This window comes from Mandrillus leucophaeus, unplaced genomic scaffold (genome assembly GCF_000951045.1).
Source record: "Mandrillus leucophaeus isolate KB7577 unplaced genomic scaffold, Mleu.le_1.0 Scaffold302, whole genome shotgun sequence".
Classification (NCBI taxonomy): Eukaryota; Metazoa; Chordata; class Mammalia; order Primates; family Cercopithecidae; genus Mandrillus; species Mandrillus leucophaeus.
The window spans coordinates 797795-816612 of NW_012103166.1; the positions used below are offsets into that span (position 1 = coordinate 797795).

General features: G+C 39.0%; 1 protein-coding gene across 1 annotated transcript in view; it reads right to left on the minus strand.

Annotated features, from left to right (window-relative positions):
* The window catches only part of MAATS1 (MYCBP-associated, testis expressed 1), a 72059-nt gene that overhangs the window by 29363 nt on the left and 23878 nt on the right, over nucleotides 1-18818 (minus strand). Inside the window, exons 7-10 of the mRNA XM_011987201.1 lie at nucleotides 10185-10362; nucleotides 6051-6208; nucleotides 3970-4152; nucleotides 2872-3017 (exon numbers count right to left, since the gene is read on the minus strand). Of these exons, the coding sequence (XP_011842591.1) occupies nucleotides 2872-3017; nucleotides 3970-4152; nucleotides 6051-6208; nucleotides 10185-10362 (665 nt within the window). The remainder of the gene's footprint in view (nucleotides 1-2871; nucleotides 3018-3969; nucleotides 4153-6050; nucleotides 6209-10184; nucleotides 10363-18818) is intronic.

Below are 18818 nucleotides of genomic sequence, written 5' to 3' on the forward strand. Positions count from 1 at the left end.
GCGTGAACCCAGGAGGCAGAGCTGGCAGTGAGCCAAGATTGCGCCACTGCACTCCAGCCTGGGCGACTGAGAGAGACTCCGCCAAAAAAGAAAAAAGGAAAGTGGTTGCCGGGGGCTGAGGGGAAGCGGGAATTGGAATTGAGCACTATTAGGCCTGGGGTTTGTTTTGGGGATGATGAAAATATTCTGGAATTACATGGTGGTGATGGTTGCACAGACTTGTGAATATGCTAAAAACTACTGAATTATATATTTTAAAAGGGTGATTTTATTGTATGCGAATTACATTCCCCCCGCTCCCCAAAATAAAGCGGGCAAACAAAGACTGAAGGAATACATGGCCAGCAGACCTTCCCTGCAAGAAATGATTTTTAAAAAAAAAGTTCTGCAGGCAGGTGAAAAATGGAATAGATCAAAAACTTAGATCGATATAAGTATAAGAAGAGCAGAAGAGAAGGAATAAATAAATTATATTGTTTTTCTTATTTTTAATTGATCTAAAAGATAACTGCTAACTAAAGCAATAAAAGTAAAATGATTATAGCATTATAATCTGATTATAGCATTTGGACGAGTGAAATGAATGACAGGAACATCACAGGGATAGGAAGAAGGAGTTGGAAATAATCTGCTCTAAGGTGTCCGCTCTACCCATGAAGTGGCATTGTGTTATTTGAAGGTGTATTTTATTATTTTATATGTATAATCATACACTGGTCCACAAAGCAAGCCTCATGAAATTTCAAAGGATAGGTACCACACAGACTATGACCTCTGATTACAACGCAATTGAGTTAGAGGTTAATGAGAAAATGAGTTAAAATTCCTGCATATTTGGAAATTTTAAAACACACTATTAAATACTCACAGATTAAAAAATTATAATGGTTTTTTGATATTAGATATTAAGAATGACAAATACTACATATCAAAACTAATGAAATGTAACAAAAGTCAGCATTTTGAAGGAAATGTTTAACCTAAAATACTTATATAAAACAGATGAATGCCTGAAACTGATGAGCTACATGTGCAATTTAAGAAAAGACCTGTGAAACAAACCCTAAGAAAGTAGAAAGAAATATAGAATAAATATAGGAGTAGAAATTAATATGATTAAAAAATATATAATACAGGAAATCAACAAAATCAAAAGTTCATTGTTTGGAAACATAAATATTAAGAAAATAAGCAAGCCTTCAGTAAACCTGATTAAGGAAAAGAGTTAAGGCATAAATAAACAATATTGTAAATGAAAAAAGTAGACATGAATAAGATAAAACAAACATTTAAAAGATTATAAAACAATACTATCAGTAATCATATGCAAAAAAAAAAAATTGAAAAGGTAGGTGAAATGGAATTTATTAAAAAAAAATTTACCAAAAATAATTCAGAAGAGTTCTACAAGTTGTAAAGAAATTGAAATAGTGGTTAAAATTTTTCCTATGAAGAAAACATTAGTCCCAGATAATTTCATATGCATAGTCTACCAAACTGAAGGAACAGATCAACCCAATCTTATTTAAACTCATCCCAAAAAAGAAAAAGGAAGGAATATTCCTCAGTTAATTTCAGGAGACCTGCATAATTACAACACCAACCCCATACATAGTCAAAATGAGAAAGAAAAACAAGAAGGCCATTTCACTCATGAATGTAGAAGCAAAATCCTAATCAACATATGAGTAAACCAAATCCAACAAGGTATTGAAAATAAGCTGTATGCTTTGACCAAGGCAGGTTCTTTCCAGGCATGCAAGGATAGATTAGCATTTGTAAACAATTATAAATGTTGCTACAATAATTTAAAAAATAACATGTATAAAAATTGTGTGATAGAGATAAACATTTGATAAAATTCAACATAAACACATGATTAAAGGTTTTAGTAAATTAAGAATAGAAAGGAACTTCCACAACTTAATAAAAAGAATCTATAAAAAATCTTAATAGAAAGTGAGAGAATGATGAACACAGCATTCAGGATGGGTAAAAGGAGATGGGGGAATGGGGATGAGGTGAGAAAGAATCACTTCGATAAACATAAATTACTGTTAAGGTCCTGTTTTGAGGATAGGTTACCATCAATCTTTATTAACTACTAAAATCAACTGAACAAACATGAATGGGTCAGTGATTAAAGCGTATCATAAACCAGTGGGCCTTGAAGTGTGATTCCTGGACCAGCAGCAGCAGCATCACCAGGAAACTTATCAAAAAGGCAAATACTCCAGCCCTACCTCAGACGTACTCAATCAGAAACTTTGGGGATGGGGCCCAGCTGCATGTGTCTTAACAAGTCCTCCATGAGATTCTGATGCACAGGAAAGAATAAGTACCACCAGCATAAGCCACAGATTCCGTACACCTGCAGTCCAGCTACCAAAAGGGAAAGCCCAGCTGGTGGATGACATGCTGCGGATCCTGGGGAAGGCCATCACACATTTTCCTTTAGAGCTTTAACTAGATGAGAAAGGAGTTGAACGTAACTCTTTTTCTTCATATGCCCTAATCACATGAACACAAAAGGGAGAAAATCAGGCCTATTACAGCTATTAACACCAACAATAGAAACTTGCTACACCTTAGTATAGTGTCAAAGTTTATATAGAGATCCAAGTTGAAAACGCTTTCAGAAAGTAATATGATTTCTGCAAATGGGGAAAATAATCTCCAAGAAGTTTCCTGAAGTGTGAAATGAGGTGAAATCCACACGTTGGTTCAGCAGAGCATGGGCAATCTCAGAAAACTGCAGAGCAGAGAATGTAGGTCTATGTTTGACCCACTGGACATTGCTGCAATTCTTGGAGTGTAGCATTTATCTGCAAAAATCACATTAGAAGCATTTTGTCCTCCAGATAATGATTATACCTTATGAACCTCTGCCAACTCATAGTCCAACCTTGCTGCCCTCTTCAGAAAACCAGCTTTGGTGGTAATGACTTTAGGTTTTGGAGCTCGGATTCGGGGTTGTGTCACAAAATCTGGGAGACGTGACTCAAGTTCGACTAATCCTATGAGAAGGAAGTACATGTTTTTTAGTATCCAGTGCTTACGTTTATTATTTTTAAGGTATATTGTTAACTTTTGTAGCTGTTTGCCAAGTAGTTTCATTAGAATTGTTGAGAGGGTGTATCTCATATAATAGAATGAAGTGTCCCTGAAATGTATTAGCACATTTCCATATAATTAACTCATATTCTCAGTGACTTAGACTGTAAAATGAGAAATGCATTCTAAAGTGAAACTATTGCCCTACAAAAAAGTAGCAATTCAATAATAGTAATCAACAGAAAATTAATGATTCTATGATATGTGGTGCCACCCTTCTAAAGTAGACGTTCACCAGTTTATTACATTTAGCTCCAGAGATGGCCAGCCAGAGCTACAAGTTCAGCAGTGTAACCAGCAACTCGTGATCTTGGCCACATGATACTTTAACTTGTCAGTGAAATTAAATAACTAAATAAGCCTTTTTTGAACTTCATAAGAGGTATAGCCCTCTCCATGAACTTATCCCCTGGTTCCCCATCCTCTTGCCCACTAGTTTTTTGACATTTCTTTATAAAGGGTTGATTTCATTATACATATTTCTTGTTTGCTTCAAAAACCTGGTATAAAAGTTTTCTCTATTTCATTGTTAAATAACTTTGATTATTAGTGACATTAAACATTTTTTAACATTTAGTAGCTAACTGAATTTAGTCCTTGCTGAATTGTTCTATAGCAAGGACTATAGTGTGTCTATTTGTGTGTTCTATAGTGTGTCTATTTATTTATTTGGGTCTTAGCAGTTTTTATTGGTTTGTATGAACTCACGTTAATAATGTTAAACCTGTTCATCAGTGTTTATTGCTGATATTTTTATTGCTTAGCTTTTAATCTAAATTTCTACATTTTGTATATTTGCTCATATTTCTGAGATAACCCTCTTATAGCGGATTTCCAATTATGTAAATTGCTTACCTTCATAGGTGTTGAGATAGTAGTTTTTTACTACAAAGTCCTCTGAGTTATTGTCTGGGAAACACCCAAGACGAGACAGAGGTCCATAGACTTGTGATGCATAATCAGAATAATCCTTGATGATATTTCTTCTCTCCAACTTCCCTTCTATGTTCTTTCCCTTTCCTACAAGTTTTCTGATTGCTGAAATAAAACATACCTCCATGACTATCTCCAAAATATTGCTCTGAATTATACAAATGCAGAAGAGTAAGCCAATTCTAGTGTTATTCACAGAGAAGCTATTGAAATGAATGAATTTCATGATGACTCACGACAGCCAGAATGTAACACTAAAAACAGAGGTCTGCCATCTGTGTGGCCCAGATTGTCATGAGACAGGCAGGAGTCACAGAAGCAGAATCAGCTAGTGCCCTCAATTGGTACTCGTCAAAAATATTTTATAATTGCATTTCAAACTCCAGGCCAAGAAGAGGTATTCAGTAAAAGTTTGTTAAATGAATGAAACTCAAAGTAACTGGAAAATACATGTTCAGTGGGGGAACTAGGGAATTATTCTCCCTTACAAGAATAATCAAAAGCAAAGACTATAGGTTCATCTTGGTTAACACCAAAATAAACCAAAGACTGTCCCAGCTTACAGTTTTTTGGCAGTCAGAGGGAAAGGCTCAACTGTGCACATGAGGAGTACACTCATCTAAAGAGTCACGCTCACCACCTCCTGTGCTCCTTTTCTCTCAGATCCCATCACAGACCCAAGCCCCTTTGGTGGCTCTACACTGTGCACTTTCAACGGGGGTAAAAATCTTATCACAAGATCGTGACGTCATGCTGCAAGAGGGGGCCTGTGTGCCACTGCTGTCTTGGGGATGTTGTTTATGTTTGATCCTCAGCACTTTTGGGTGTGACTTGGGTTTTAGAATTAAGTAAAAATGATTTAAATTTTATTATTTGCCTACAAAAGTCAGATCTATCATTAGTTATGCCAAGTACTGAAAAAAATGTTGATCATATCTAAATAAATATCTGGCAGTTAAGTGCTCTTTTCTCACATCAAGAAAAAGTTAAAATTTAAGTTCGCTAAACATAATTGTAAGCAATAATTTGTTTTGTGATTTTTAATTTTTGTTAGAAAAAAATTTTGAATGATTTTTAAAAATGTGATTATATTGTGAATGAGTGCATATATAGTCTGCACATGTAATTGATACCATTTATTTATTTATTTTGAGACAAGGTCTATATCACCCAGGCTGGAGTGCAGTGGTACAATCATAACTCACTGTAGCCTTGAGCTCCTGGGCTTAAGCCATCCTCCCACCTCAGCTCCAAGTAGCTATGACTACAGATGTGTACCACCACATCTGGCTAAGTTTTAAAAAAATTTGTAGAGATGGGGTCTCACTATGTTGCTCAGGCTGGTCTTGAACTTCTAGCCTTAAGCAATCCTCCCACCTCAGCCTCCCAAAGTGCTGGAATTACAGGCGTGAGCTACCTCTCTTGGCCTTAAATTTTAAAATATAAATTTAACTTGAATCTTTAATTCAGTCATTCTTAATCTTGCACTGAATAAAAATAATAAACCATATACTTCCTCTTTTAATGTATAAAGTATAGATATACATATAGTACGTAAACATACATATGTTATATATGTGGTATTAAAATTTCTTGTGGCAAGGTGATTAGGAAAAAGGATGTCTAAAACGTCACCTTTAAGGGCAAAATGAAAAAAGGGTAAGAAACAGGGCTCTTTATCCAGGGCTGTGGACCATGAATATGGGGAACCTAACACCTATCCCACCACACATACATACAGACACACACATACACATACACACACACACACACACACATTATCTCAATAACTTGATTACCTGTTAGGACACCATCACTTGATTTTCTTAGTAAGGGAATTTCCTCCACTCTTCTACCTTTAAGAAATAACTCATCTCTCAGCCCTTACCTATGTGATTCCCAGGACCAAAACAGAATTATATCATAGTTAAGTCAGGTTTGGTCAAAGATCCAAAGCAAAGCCCACTTTTCCACTGTCTTCATTGTTCATACTACACCATTACTTGATACATGTGTGCGCTGAATTTTTGCCATTTTTGCCTCTTTTGCCTCCTGCAGTTTAGACCACCGTGCATTCAAGTGCTTCATATTCACTTCATTCTGATTCTCTTCACGCTTCCTCAACAGCTCTTTTAGAACTTCCAGGCGAATCTCCTGCAGTCTTCAAGTAAATTACAAAACATAAAGAAGCATATGGCATCTCAAACGGAGAGGAAGGGAACGGCTGCCACAGACAGGCTCTTCTCTGTGGGCTGGTATCATGTTCATGTATTGTCAAAAGACCACTCTGGCAAAAATATGACAGATGAATTCAGGGCGTGGGGGTGGCACTCAATAGAGACTCTCTATATAATAGGAATATATATGGGTGTAGTTCTCAAGGATGAAGAAGAGTATGCCAGGCAGATGGGGTAAAAGAAGGGCTCTCTAGGCAGATGGGCCTAAAGGAACAGTAAGAGGTTTGTGCACAGTGCCAGGTCGAGTGGTATTCCTGGAGGGTTACGTAATAGGGGGAGTGAAGAGGAAATGTGGTTCTGGCATGCTGTCCTAAGGAATGAGGTAAAAATGCCAGTGCCTGGCATATAATAGGTACTCAACAAATCTTTGTTTCTTTTCCCCCTACCTTCAACTTGTTCTCCTTGGGCTACCTTGCTCATGTGCATCCAACAATGCACAGATGACTGTGTAATCTGTACCTCCAGCTTAGATATATCTTTTTTCTTTCTTTCTTTTTTTCTGAGACAGAGTCTCGCTCTGTTGCCCAGGCTGGAGTGCAGTCGCCTGATCTAAACTCACTGCAGCCTCTGCCTCCTAGGTTCAGGCGGTTTTCATGCTTCAGCCTCCCGAGTAGCTGGGACTACAGGCGCCCACCAACACACCTGGCTAATTTTTGTATTTTTAGTACAGATGGAGTTTCACTACATTGGCCAGGCTGGTCTCGAACCCCTGGCCTCAAGTGATCCCACCTTGGCCTCCCAAAGTGCTGGGATTACAGGCGTGAGCCACCACGTCCAGCCCAGCTTAGATATTTCTGAACCAGAATTTCCATCTATTTGAATCTCCAGCTGCCCCTTGACAATTAAAAAAACAAAACAAAACCCTACTCATTTGTTCCCCCAGAAGTCTGCCCCTCTTACAGCTTCTTCCCGCTGCTAAAGATCTCTCCTCGTAAGTGCTTCTTGTATTCCCTAGCTCATGTCTGGTCATCTCACTCCTAACATGGACTCCTAGCTGCTAGTCTGTCCTCCTTCCAATCTTTGCTCCACCCAGCTGTCAAGGTTTTCCTTCCTAAAACAGAGATTTGAACATACATTTTACTCCTGCTTAGAAATTCATACCTGAATTTATTCACTTACTCATTTGCCAAATATTTATTAAGTGCCCACCATATGCCAGGCAGGAACAACAATGTACAAGACAAAACACCTTCTCTCAACAAGCACTGTTCCGGCGGAATAGGCATATGAACCAACATTTCCAGCACAAGGAGATACATACTAGGCTAGAAGAGTGAAAACTCTTCCTGGAAGAAGAAAGGATAGGGCAGGGGGAAAAGAGGGAACAGGTGGGGAAGCCTTCCTTAGAAGAGCTGTAAACTCAGGATTGGGATTTGCCACATTGACAAGGGAAAAGCAGGGCCTCAGCAGGGGAAGCTGAATGTTCAACTCAAAAGGACTGGAGGGAGAACAAGATGTCACACAGGCAGGGTTTCTCAGAGTGAATGCACTTGAGAGGGGTGAGAGTGTAGTGACAAATGAGAATGGAGTGGTAGGCTTTGTGTGTGTGTGTGTGTGTGTGTGTGAGAGAGAGAGAGAGAGAGACGGAGTCTCGCTCTGTCGCCCAGGCTGGAGTGCAGTGGTGTGATCTCAGCTCACTGGAGAGGTAGGCATTTTTAAAACTAAGCCACACACCCCAGTCACTTTTCTCTCTAGAGTTAGAAATGCTAGGTTCAATTTTCCATGTCACCACTGACCTCAATCTCTTCAATGGTAAAGTGGAGGGAATAATAGTACCCTCTTCATGAAGTTGTGAGCATTAAGTGAGTTAATGTATACACAAAGTGCTCTAACAGTAGTCTCAAATTTCAGAGTGCAGCATAATCTAGAGCACAGGTTCTGATATGGATTGCTGGGTCCCAACCCCTGATTCAGTAGGTCCTGGGATGGGGCCTGATCACCTGCATTTCTACCAAGTTCCAAGGTAATGTTGATGCTGCTGGTCTGTGGACCACACTTTGAGATCTATATGCTTAGAGCACCATCTGGTAGGTAGTAAGCCCTCTATAAGTGTTCCATGCTCTATAGATATCTTCTTCTTCATCTGATATCATTGACAGAACTCCTTATAATCCACTCATCACCATATTATTATTATTGTTATTATTATTATTGACAGAGCTCCTTACCATTCACTTATCATCTGATATTGACAGAGCTCCTTATAGTCAACTAATCGTCATCATCATCATTATCATCGTCAATCTGATATTATTGACAGAGCTCCTTATAATTCACTGGGGCAGGAAGGGGCAGGAAGATGGGCAAAGAGATGGTGCAAAAGATCTCAGACCAACACCTCTGAAGTATTGGTCTACCTGATAGTTTCTGATATGACTGTCTGATATTACTATCTGCCTGATGGCTTCTTACCTACCCTTCAAAACCCAGCTCAGAAGCTACCTCCTCTTAGTAGTTTTCTTTCTCAAATCACCCACCTTAAATAGAACTAACTGTTTTTTCACCTGGGTTCCACCAAGCACTTTTTGTACAGAACAGCACATCACCTGATAGGCACAGCCCGAGAGGGGTTGGTCTAAGATCTTTTGTCCCATCCTTGTCCACCTTCCCTGCTCCCCCTGCCCCAGTGGACCATAAGGAGCTCTGTGAGGAAGAGCAGTTTCCTATTCATCCCTATTTTCCCAGCTCACAGCACAGAGCCTAGCAGGTAAAAGGGACTCAAAATACATGTATCAAAATTGCCCTCAGTTTAACAAATGTACTCGCTTTCTCAGGTGACGCCTTCACTCTGGCCAGATACATTTTTAATAGTTTCAATGCCTTTTGAAAAGACACATATCTTTCCAAAGTACAATAATAAATTTAAATTTCTGCCAACAGGATTGGGTATTTGACACCTACTTTACCCCAAACACTATTTTTTAAATTAAATTGCAAGCTTTTATCAAAACATCCCAAAGCCTAGATTCAGGCTTAATCTGAAGGTGTTGGAAAAAATTAACATATTCCAAATTTAGCACCAAGCTGAGTCTCTAACTCTCTGGGTCCCTCTCTTGTGTGTAAGGGTCCTTGGTAGCATTGCTATGAACAATAAAGTACGTCAGCACAGCCTAGCACAAAGGACAAACTCAGCAAACGCCCTTCCTTTGTTCTTGCTAGAGAGTTATAATTTTTTGGTTCTTATAATCTCTTATCATTTCCACATATGAGCAACAACTCCATTGCTGAAAATATATCAGTTAAAATAATTCAAAATCCAACCACAAGTACCTCAGCATATTGTTATTTATGTATATTGTTATATAAACTCATCTCTTAATGGAAGAATTCCATAATTTGTCTTTTGAATAGGAAATGCCCCATCAGCTCTAGCTAGAACGCAAGGCATCCTGACTGTGAATACAGTGTCTTGGGGGTGGAATGGGGGGGCAGTGGGTAAGAGCTAGGACTAGTGCCAAGGCTGTTTGAAGGGATACACAGAAAGCCCAGGGACTGGGACAGTGGCACTGGGAATGAACATGAAGGGACAGTTTGAAAGGTGCTTTGCAGAAATTAGTGGGATTCTGTGACAGTTAAGATAGCTACTAAAGAGAAAAGGGAAGAGAAGAATCAGAGATGCCCTTCAGGAGTTGTTCAAACCTGGGTTCCATGCTGACCTTCTTCACACACACAGAGGGCATTCTACGTTTGTATGTTATTGGAGAGAAGAGTATACAGAGCTTCTGGACCACCTCAGAAGCATGTGACTGCTCCTGAAAGAAGCGGAAGCCCAATTTCCTATCTCTATATGTTGAGGATTGCTTTTCAACCCATACATTCGGGAGAATGCTTTGCAGATATAAAGTATTAACATTATTCCCACCAGTACAGAAACAGTTGCCTGGGTGACAGAGAACCTACTTTTCAATCTCCTGCTCTCTGAAGGCCCACTCCTTCCTCTCCATTTCATTCATCATCTTCCTCCTCTTCTCAAACTGGGAGGTGTCACTCAGAGCGGGGAGAGTGGCTTCCCAAGCACGCTTCTCGCGGGCTCTTTCTATCATCTCCACCTCAGCTTGTCCTGCAGGGAGACCCCGACCTGCAGGATGAAGCAGCACAGCTTAGGAACAAGTGGGCCAACCCACACCCCCCACCCCCCCAGTATATAATTAACTCCCTGTCAGTTCCTTTTCTCTTCTCTAAATGTGAGGGCCATGACAGGATAACATGACATTAGGGAACAGCCTCTAGATGTGCCTCACAGCTTGTGTTATCTGTGCCTCACTGCCTCTTGTTAGTAATTGCACCATAAGACATTTTAGTTGCATGTAAGATGCTGGAATGCATTTGAAGAATATTAAGGGACTACTGAATAATCACATCGTGGAATGCTCTGTAATAAACAAATTTACATACTGAAATACAAGGCGTTTTCAGACTCCAGAGGTGGGAAAAATATGGGGTAGGGAATTTGTTGGATAAAGGTGAAAAATACATGTTTTTTTTGAGTCAGGGTCTCACTCTGTTGCCCAGGCTGGAGTAGAACGGTATGATTACAGCTCACTGCGGCCTTGACCTCCCCGGCACAAATGATCCCCCCACCTCAGCCTCTCAAGTAGCTGGGACTACTGGCATGTGCCACCACACCTGGCTAATTTATTTTGATTTTTTTGTAGAGACAAGGTTTCACCATGTTGCCCAGGCTGGTCTCAAACTCCTAGGTTCAAGCAATTCTCCTGCCTGAGCCTCTCAAAGTGCTGGGATTACAGGTGTGAGCCACTTGGCCAAATACTGTTTTTAAAAAGTAACAGAAAATGAAGACACTAATCACTAGCTGAGAATTCACCATCTTTGGGTTTTGTCCCCACAGTGCATGTACAATTTAGGGCTATCTCTTACCTCCAACTTTAGGCATTCGAAGACACAATACCCGTAGGTCAGGCAGGAGGATAGGGACAGCTGGATATGTTTCCTGACCAGCTCCGAGGCACTGGCTGAGACCTAAACCTACGTATGCCTCCCTGGATCAAGTTTTGAGGATGCCAGCACACTTAGGTACCTAGCACCTCTAAATGTGGCCTTGCAAAAGCAAGTAAAGGAAAGGGAGGCTGGAACAAGTTTCCTGTTTGATCCCTGAACCACAATAAGTCAACCTTTGTTTTATTTTCATTTAAAAATATAATTATACAGAAAAATCCAAGGAAATAAGTCACAAGTCATATTTTTACCACGTACAGTAGGGCATGCCTAAGATTTTTGTCTTATTTCAGATCTTTTGTAATGTTTATGCTTTTAGAAAGCAAATAAGTAATATATGAATTCACAATCTCTTGTTTTTAATATTAGGGTATTAGCCAGGTGTGGTGGCAGGCGCCTGTAATCCCAGCTACTCGGGAGACTGAGGCAGAAGAATGGCTTGAACCCGGGAGGTGGAGGTTGCAGTGAGCCGAGATCGCGCCACTGCACTCCAGCCTGGGGGACAGAGCGAGACTCCATCTCAAAAAATAAATAAAATAAAATAAAATAAAATTAGGGTATTATAGAGAAGGCTAAAGTTCTGTACTCTGCTTCCTCATTCTGATCACCTTCCCAGAGGCAGTCACAATGATGCATTTAGTGAAGAGGAATACTACCAGCTCATCTTTTTACTTTTATAGATGTATAAAGAAGTAAATAAATCTGTATACAAAACAACATATATATGTATGTGTATATATGTATATATATGTATCTACATATTATTTTGTGGGTCTTGCATGGCATTTTCTTTAGTAATTTTAAAAATAACTATGAAAATCATACCATAAGTATGCAGACTTAACAACTGTACACATTTTGTCATATATACTTTACATTTTTTAATAAAAAATTGAAACATTATAAATAAAGCCGATGTACCTTTTAACTACCACATTGAGTCCCATTGCCTTCTCCCATTTCCCAAAGTAAACACAAAAAGGAATTTGTGGATTTCCACTCAATCTTAACATTTTATATACAAATTTATGTGTCTATGAATTATAATAATAATGAAATCTAACATTACTTAAGCACTTTTATTATGCCAAGCACTTTTTTTTTTTTTGAGACGAAGTCTCGCTCTTGTCACCCAAGCTGGAGTGCAATGGTGCGATCCCGGCTCACTGCAACCTCCGCTTCCCGAGTTCAAGTGATTCTCCTGCCTTAGCCTCCCTAGTAGCTGGGATTGCAGGCACCTGTCACCATGCCCGGCTCATTTTTTTTGTATTTTTAGTAGAGACGGGGTTTCACCATGTTGGCCAGGGTGATCTCGAACTCCTGACCTCAGGTGATCTGCCCACCTCGGCCTCCCAAAGTGTTGGGATTACAGGCGTGAGCCACTGCGCCGGCTATTTAAGCACTTGTATTATGTCAAGCACTTTTCTAATGCATTCAATCTTCAACAAATCCCTATCATGTAAACATAATTATGCCTGTTTTACAAATAAAGAGACTGAAGGGCTAAAAGGTTAAGTAACTTGCACATGGCAGTCTGAACCTTATATTTTTGTGCACTATACTATACTTCCTCTCTAGTAAAAACAAATATGAACCAAAAATGAATTATATAGAAGCAAGACACAGTACTGATGTTTATTTAATATTTATATACATGGTATTGTACTATAACCATTCTGCAACTTGCTTTTTTAACTCATCTTTGTTTTGGAAGCCTAGCTGTACTGATGTATACAGATCTGGTTTCCTTCTTCCACTGTAAGGCTTTATTACAATTTAAGCTATCTATCTTTTCAAATGACATTTAGATTGCTTTTAATTTTTTGATCATACATAATGTTGCAACAAACATCCTTGTACTGGTCTCATTGTACCATATGTGAGCTTCTCTAGGATTCTTAGAAGTAGAAATGCTAGAGTCTAGCAGCTACATCACAAAATATGATCATTTTTAATTCTGGATATTGCTTAATTTACCCTCAGAAGTATATTTTTGCTCCTGCCTTCTGAGGTCCCCTGATGGTTCCTCTCCCATGGTGCATGCTTCACTTCCTCCCACATTGCATCTGCCCAATCTCAGCTGCTTTTTGCAGTCCTTACAAATATTTAGTGGTTCGTGAATTACATATATTTTTAGTTTTACTGAAAATGGAGTTTGTGGGAGTATTGTTGTTGTTACTTTTGTAAAATTTCTGGGAAGAGAAGATGAAAAGTGCTAATTTACCCAGGCATAGTTATATTGAGAGTGGGAATCTGGATTAGAACTACTTGAAGGTATAAATTATTTGAGGGAGAAGTCTTATCTCTTCAAGCATGAGTTTCCCATTGATAAATATGTTCTCTCTTTTCATCAAATCTTTGTTTACATGCTTAAAGAATAATTTATAATTTTCAACATAAATCCCTTGCACATGTTTTTGTTAAGTGATTCCCTAGGCACTTTGTTATTCATTGCTATTGTGCATGTAATTTTTTTCAGCCAAGTGCGGTGGCTCACCTATAATCCCAGCACTTTTGGAGGCCGAGACAGGAGAATTTCTAACTCCAAGAATTGGAGACCAGCCTGGGCAACATACTGAAACCCCATCTCCACAAAAAAATATATTTTTTTAATTAGCCTGGCGTGGTGATGTGGACCTGTGGCCCTAGCTACTTGGGAGGGTGGGGTGAAAGGATCACTTGAGCCATAGGGTTTGAGGCTGCAGTGAGCTATAATCACATTACTACACCTCAACCTGGGCAACAGAGTGAGACTACATCTCTAAAACAAATAAATGAATGTAATTTTTTTCAATAAATTTTTTTTGGCAGAGTCTTGCTCTGTCACCTAGGCTGGAGTGCAGTGGTACAATCTTGGCTCACTGAAACCTCCACCTCCTGGGTTGGAGTGATTCTCCTGCCTCAGCCTCCTGAGTAGCTGGGACTACAGGCAAACGCCACCATGCCCAGCTAATTTCTTTGTATTTTTAGTAGAGACGGGGTTTCACCATATTGGCCAGGCTGGTCTTGAACACCTGATCTCAGGTGAATAATGTTTCTTTTCTTTTTCTTTCTTTCATCTTCTTTTCCTTCTCTTTTCTTTCTTTTCTTTTTTTTCTTTCTTTCTTTCTTTCTTTTTTTTTTTTTGAGACAGAGTCACACTCTGTTGCCTAGGTGGGAGTACAGTGGCAAGATTATAGTTCACTGTACACTGTAACCTTGAACCCCTGGGCTCAAGCAATCCTGCTTCAGCCTCCTGAGTAGCTAGGACCACAGGTGTGCACCACCACACTCAGCTAATTCTTCTTTTGTAGAAATGGAGGTCTCACTATGTTATCCAAGTTGGTCTTAAACTCCTGGCCTCAATCAATCCTCCTGCCCTGGCCTCCCAAAGTGCTGGGATTACAGGTGTGAGCCACTGCACCTGGCCTCAACAATGTTTTCTAATTGGATATTGCTGTCATATAGGAAAGTGACTGATCTATGTTGACTTCTTGTTGAACTCTCTTTTTAGTTCTGATAATTTATTTGATTTTTGAAGTGAGCATGTGTGCAAATAATGATAGTTTTGCTGCTTCTTTCTCATTGCCATGCCTCCATTTTTCTCTTATCTTGCTGCACTGTCTCTCCTCAACAAGGGTACTATTGCCATAATGGGCAGATAATTATTTGTATGAAACTCCCCCAAGCAGCACAGGATGTTTAGTATCCATGCCAGCCTATCCGCTATACCCTGTCCCATGAGCTAAATGCCAGAAGCACTTTCTAATCATTATTACATAGAAAACGCCACTCATATTCCCAAATGTTCCTGAAAGGAGGGATCATAGCCAGGCTTGATAAACTCTGGGCTAAGGTCTTCTCTACGTTGTTAAATAGTAGTGATAATGAGCATTATCAATGTCTTTTTCTTTTAGGGTAAAGCTTCTGAAGTTTCACCTTTAGTATGATGTTTATTACAGGCTGTGGTAGATTATTACAGTTTCCTTCTGCTCCCAGTTTATTCCAAGTAAATGTCATAAATGAGCATTGCATGTTATAAAATACTTTTTTCTGCATCCAGAGAAGGATTTTTCCTATGTTTTCCATTAAAATGGTAAATTACATGAATGGCTTTCTGATATTGCAACAAACTTGAATTTCTCTGATTAACTCCATTTGGTTATAAGTCACTCTTTTAAAATACAGCAAGATTAGATTGCTAGTGTCTTATTTAGAATTTTTTGTATATTTCTTCATATGTGAGATTGGCTTGTAAGTTTCCTTACTAGTATAGTTGGCCCTTCATATCCAGGGGTTCTACATCTGTGGATTTGACCAAGTGCAGGTTGGAAATATTAAAAAAAAAAACTGTGTTCTGAACATGTACAAACTTTTTTCTTGTCATTATTCCCTAAACAATACAGTATAATAACTATTTATGTAAAATTTACATTGCATTAGGAATTATAAGTAATCTAGAGATTAAATATATGGGAGGATGTGTGTAGGTTATATGCAAATACTATGCCATTTTACATAAGAGACTTGCGCATCCAAAAATTTTGTAGGGTTGCAGGGTCCTAGCATCAATCTCCTATTAATACTAAGTAACAACCGTACTGTCCTTACTCAGTTTTCAAATTAAGGCTATACTGGTCTCATAAAATGAATAAATTAACTTCTATTCTGTGTTTCCTGGAAGAAGTTGCATAAAACAGTTTATTTGGTCCTTAAAGGAGTGGTAAACTTACTTGTAAAACTGTTTAGGCCTGGTGCTCTTAAAAGGATTTTTTTTTTCTATTTACCAAGTCCATTTCTATAGTTACTCTTCTATTCAGGTTTATGATTTCTTCTTAAAACCAAGTGAGCAATTTATATTTTCTTTAAAAATTGTATAATTTATCTAAGTTTTTTTTTATTTATTTGAGATGGAGTCTCGCTCTGTCACCCAGGCCGGAGAACAGTGGTGCAATCTCAGCTCACTCACTGCAACCTCAGCCTCCTGAGTAGCTGGGATTACAGGCGCCCACCACCATGTGTGGCTAATGTTTGTATTTTCAGTAGAGACAGGGTTTCACCATGTTTGGCCAGGCTGGTCTCGAACTCCTGACCTCAAGTGATCCGCCTGCCTCAGCTTCCCAAAGTGCTGGGACTTCAGGTGTGAGCCACCGCGCCCAGCCTTTCTAAGTTTTTAAATATAGGGCAAAAGATATTCATGGCACTCTCGTATTTCTTAAATTGTTCATTCTGTAGTTACTCTGTCCCACTTTCAGTCCCAACACTCTGCTTGCATCTTCTGTCTTCTTTCTTGATGCTTCCTACAAGAGGCTTGGCTGTATTATCACTCTTTATCAGAAAATTACTTATGGCCCTAATGACCATTTCTTTTGCCTTTTAAAATATCTGTATTATCAACTATTTATTTCAATTTTATTATTCATTTAACGTGTGAAGATTGAATAGGTTTAAAATGTAAAGCACTTGGATCAGTTTTTGGCACATCATAAGCATTCAATTTTATCCCCGCAGTGCTTACAGTGTCATCCTTTTTGACTGTCATTATTTTTCCCTTATCTTTATGTAAACTTTTCACAAATGTACAGCATACATAAACAAAAACAGATATCCCATCTAATCGGCACCCAGATCAAGGAATAGAATATTACCAGAACACTGGAATGCGCATGATACTCCCTTCCCAGTCTCTGCCTGCCCCAAGGATAGCCTACCATCCTCATTCCTAATGCGTTCATTTAGTTTTGATTGGTTTTAAGTTTTATGTAAATGAAATCACAGTGTAGGCACTCTTCTGTATCTTATTTTGTTCAGCATTATATATGCGATTATATACACATCTACAATCTCCCTTGTAACCACATGCAGTTGTACTTCATTCTCATTATTATATAGCATTCCATTATGTGAATACACTATATTTTATTCATCCATTCTATGGTTGATGGACATTTGGGTTGTTTTCAGTTTGGAGTTATTATGAATAATGCTGCTGTGAGTTTTCTTGTGCATGTCTTCTGGTGAACACACCTATGTATTTCCGTAAGTAGAATAATGTGCTTTTTTTTTTTTGGTGTATAGTTAGGAGTGAAATTGCTGGAGTGTAGCTATGAACACGTTACATAAATAAATTTACTTAATCCTTACAATATCCTATGAGATAGATTTCTTCTTATGTATGAAAATGTCTTTATTTCACCTGCACTCGTTAATAATAGTTTGGCTGGTAAAATAATTCTAGGTTTGCAATCATTTTCCCACATCACCTTAAAGGCAATACTACAAAATATCAATCCTTTTTTTTTTCCTTTGTAGGTAATCTGAGTTATCTTTCTAATAGTTTTTTCACTTTTTCTTTTTCTTTTATTAAGAGGTGTGAGTTTTTAAAGAATCATTCTGCTTGGTACTCAGTGGAATTTTTCAGTGTGAAGGCTAATGTCTTTCTTCAGTTCTGGGGAGTTCTCAGCCACCGATTCTTGCATTGCTTCTCCACCATTTTCCCTGTACTGATGTCCTAGCACCCACAGCTCTTCCTTTTCTTTTACCTTGTTCTACCACTATATGCTGCATTCTGGAATATGTGTCTATTCAATCTGTCATTTCACTAATTTGCTCTTCAGTTCTGTCTGTTCCAGTATTGAGTTCATTTTATTTCAAACATTATAGTTTTCCTCCCCCTTGATTCCAACTGGTTCTTTTTCATGACTCCCATTCTTGTTTTTAGTGTTGCTATTTCCCCCTTATCCTTTTGAGAATATAGAAGGCACTTCCCAAGTCCTTTTCAGATTGCTCCATTTTCTGTTCACTCAGAAATTTCTTCTCCCATTTCCTTTATTTGTTGTGGGCCACTCCTGGTGTCTCTGTTCCTTGTGTGCTTTGGGGTTTTTGGGTGGAGATCAGCTGCTGGCTTCTCTCATAAGCACCCTGGTCAGTAAGCAGCCTTGACCTGTGAGTGGCTACTACCTAACCTCATTCTTCAGAGCCCTGTTCATCACCACAAGATGAGGAGTCCAAGGCCCCATGCCCACCTGGAGCTAGTTCCACGTGTAGAGGTCCTGGAAATCCTACAAATGGCCCGAGCCTGCTTCCAAAGTCTCCATGGGCCTCTTTACAGGATTCAGATTCCTGAGGGCATACTATATGCTGCTGTTTGTTCACCCTTAAGCCCAAGGTGGGGCCAAACGGCAACTGTTTGTAGGGATGTGTGAACATTGGGAAGAACAGCGAGGTAATCACGGGCACGCATGACAGGCCCCTCAGATGTAGAGCAGAGCCAGGGTTGGGAGAGAAAGGGGCAGGCCACAGTAGGCTCTCGCCTCACTGCCACATTACAGTATAGAATCCCAGGAGCCTAAGAATTCCAATTTAAACTTGTCCTTTTAACTTCTTATAAAGATGTTTGTTAAAAAAACCAACATATTTTACTTAACAGTTCTTAGCTTGATTTATACTTTTAAAATATCTATACGCATGGTAGGTGGGCCTCCCTTAGAGTCTGGGGTCCCACACATGGTAGGAGTAGGCCTGGCTCATAGAGGCTTTTATTGACACTTTAACTTCAGTTCTGCTATGACAGTGCACTAGATTTTTTTTTTTTTTTTT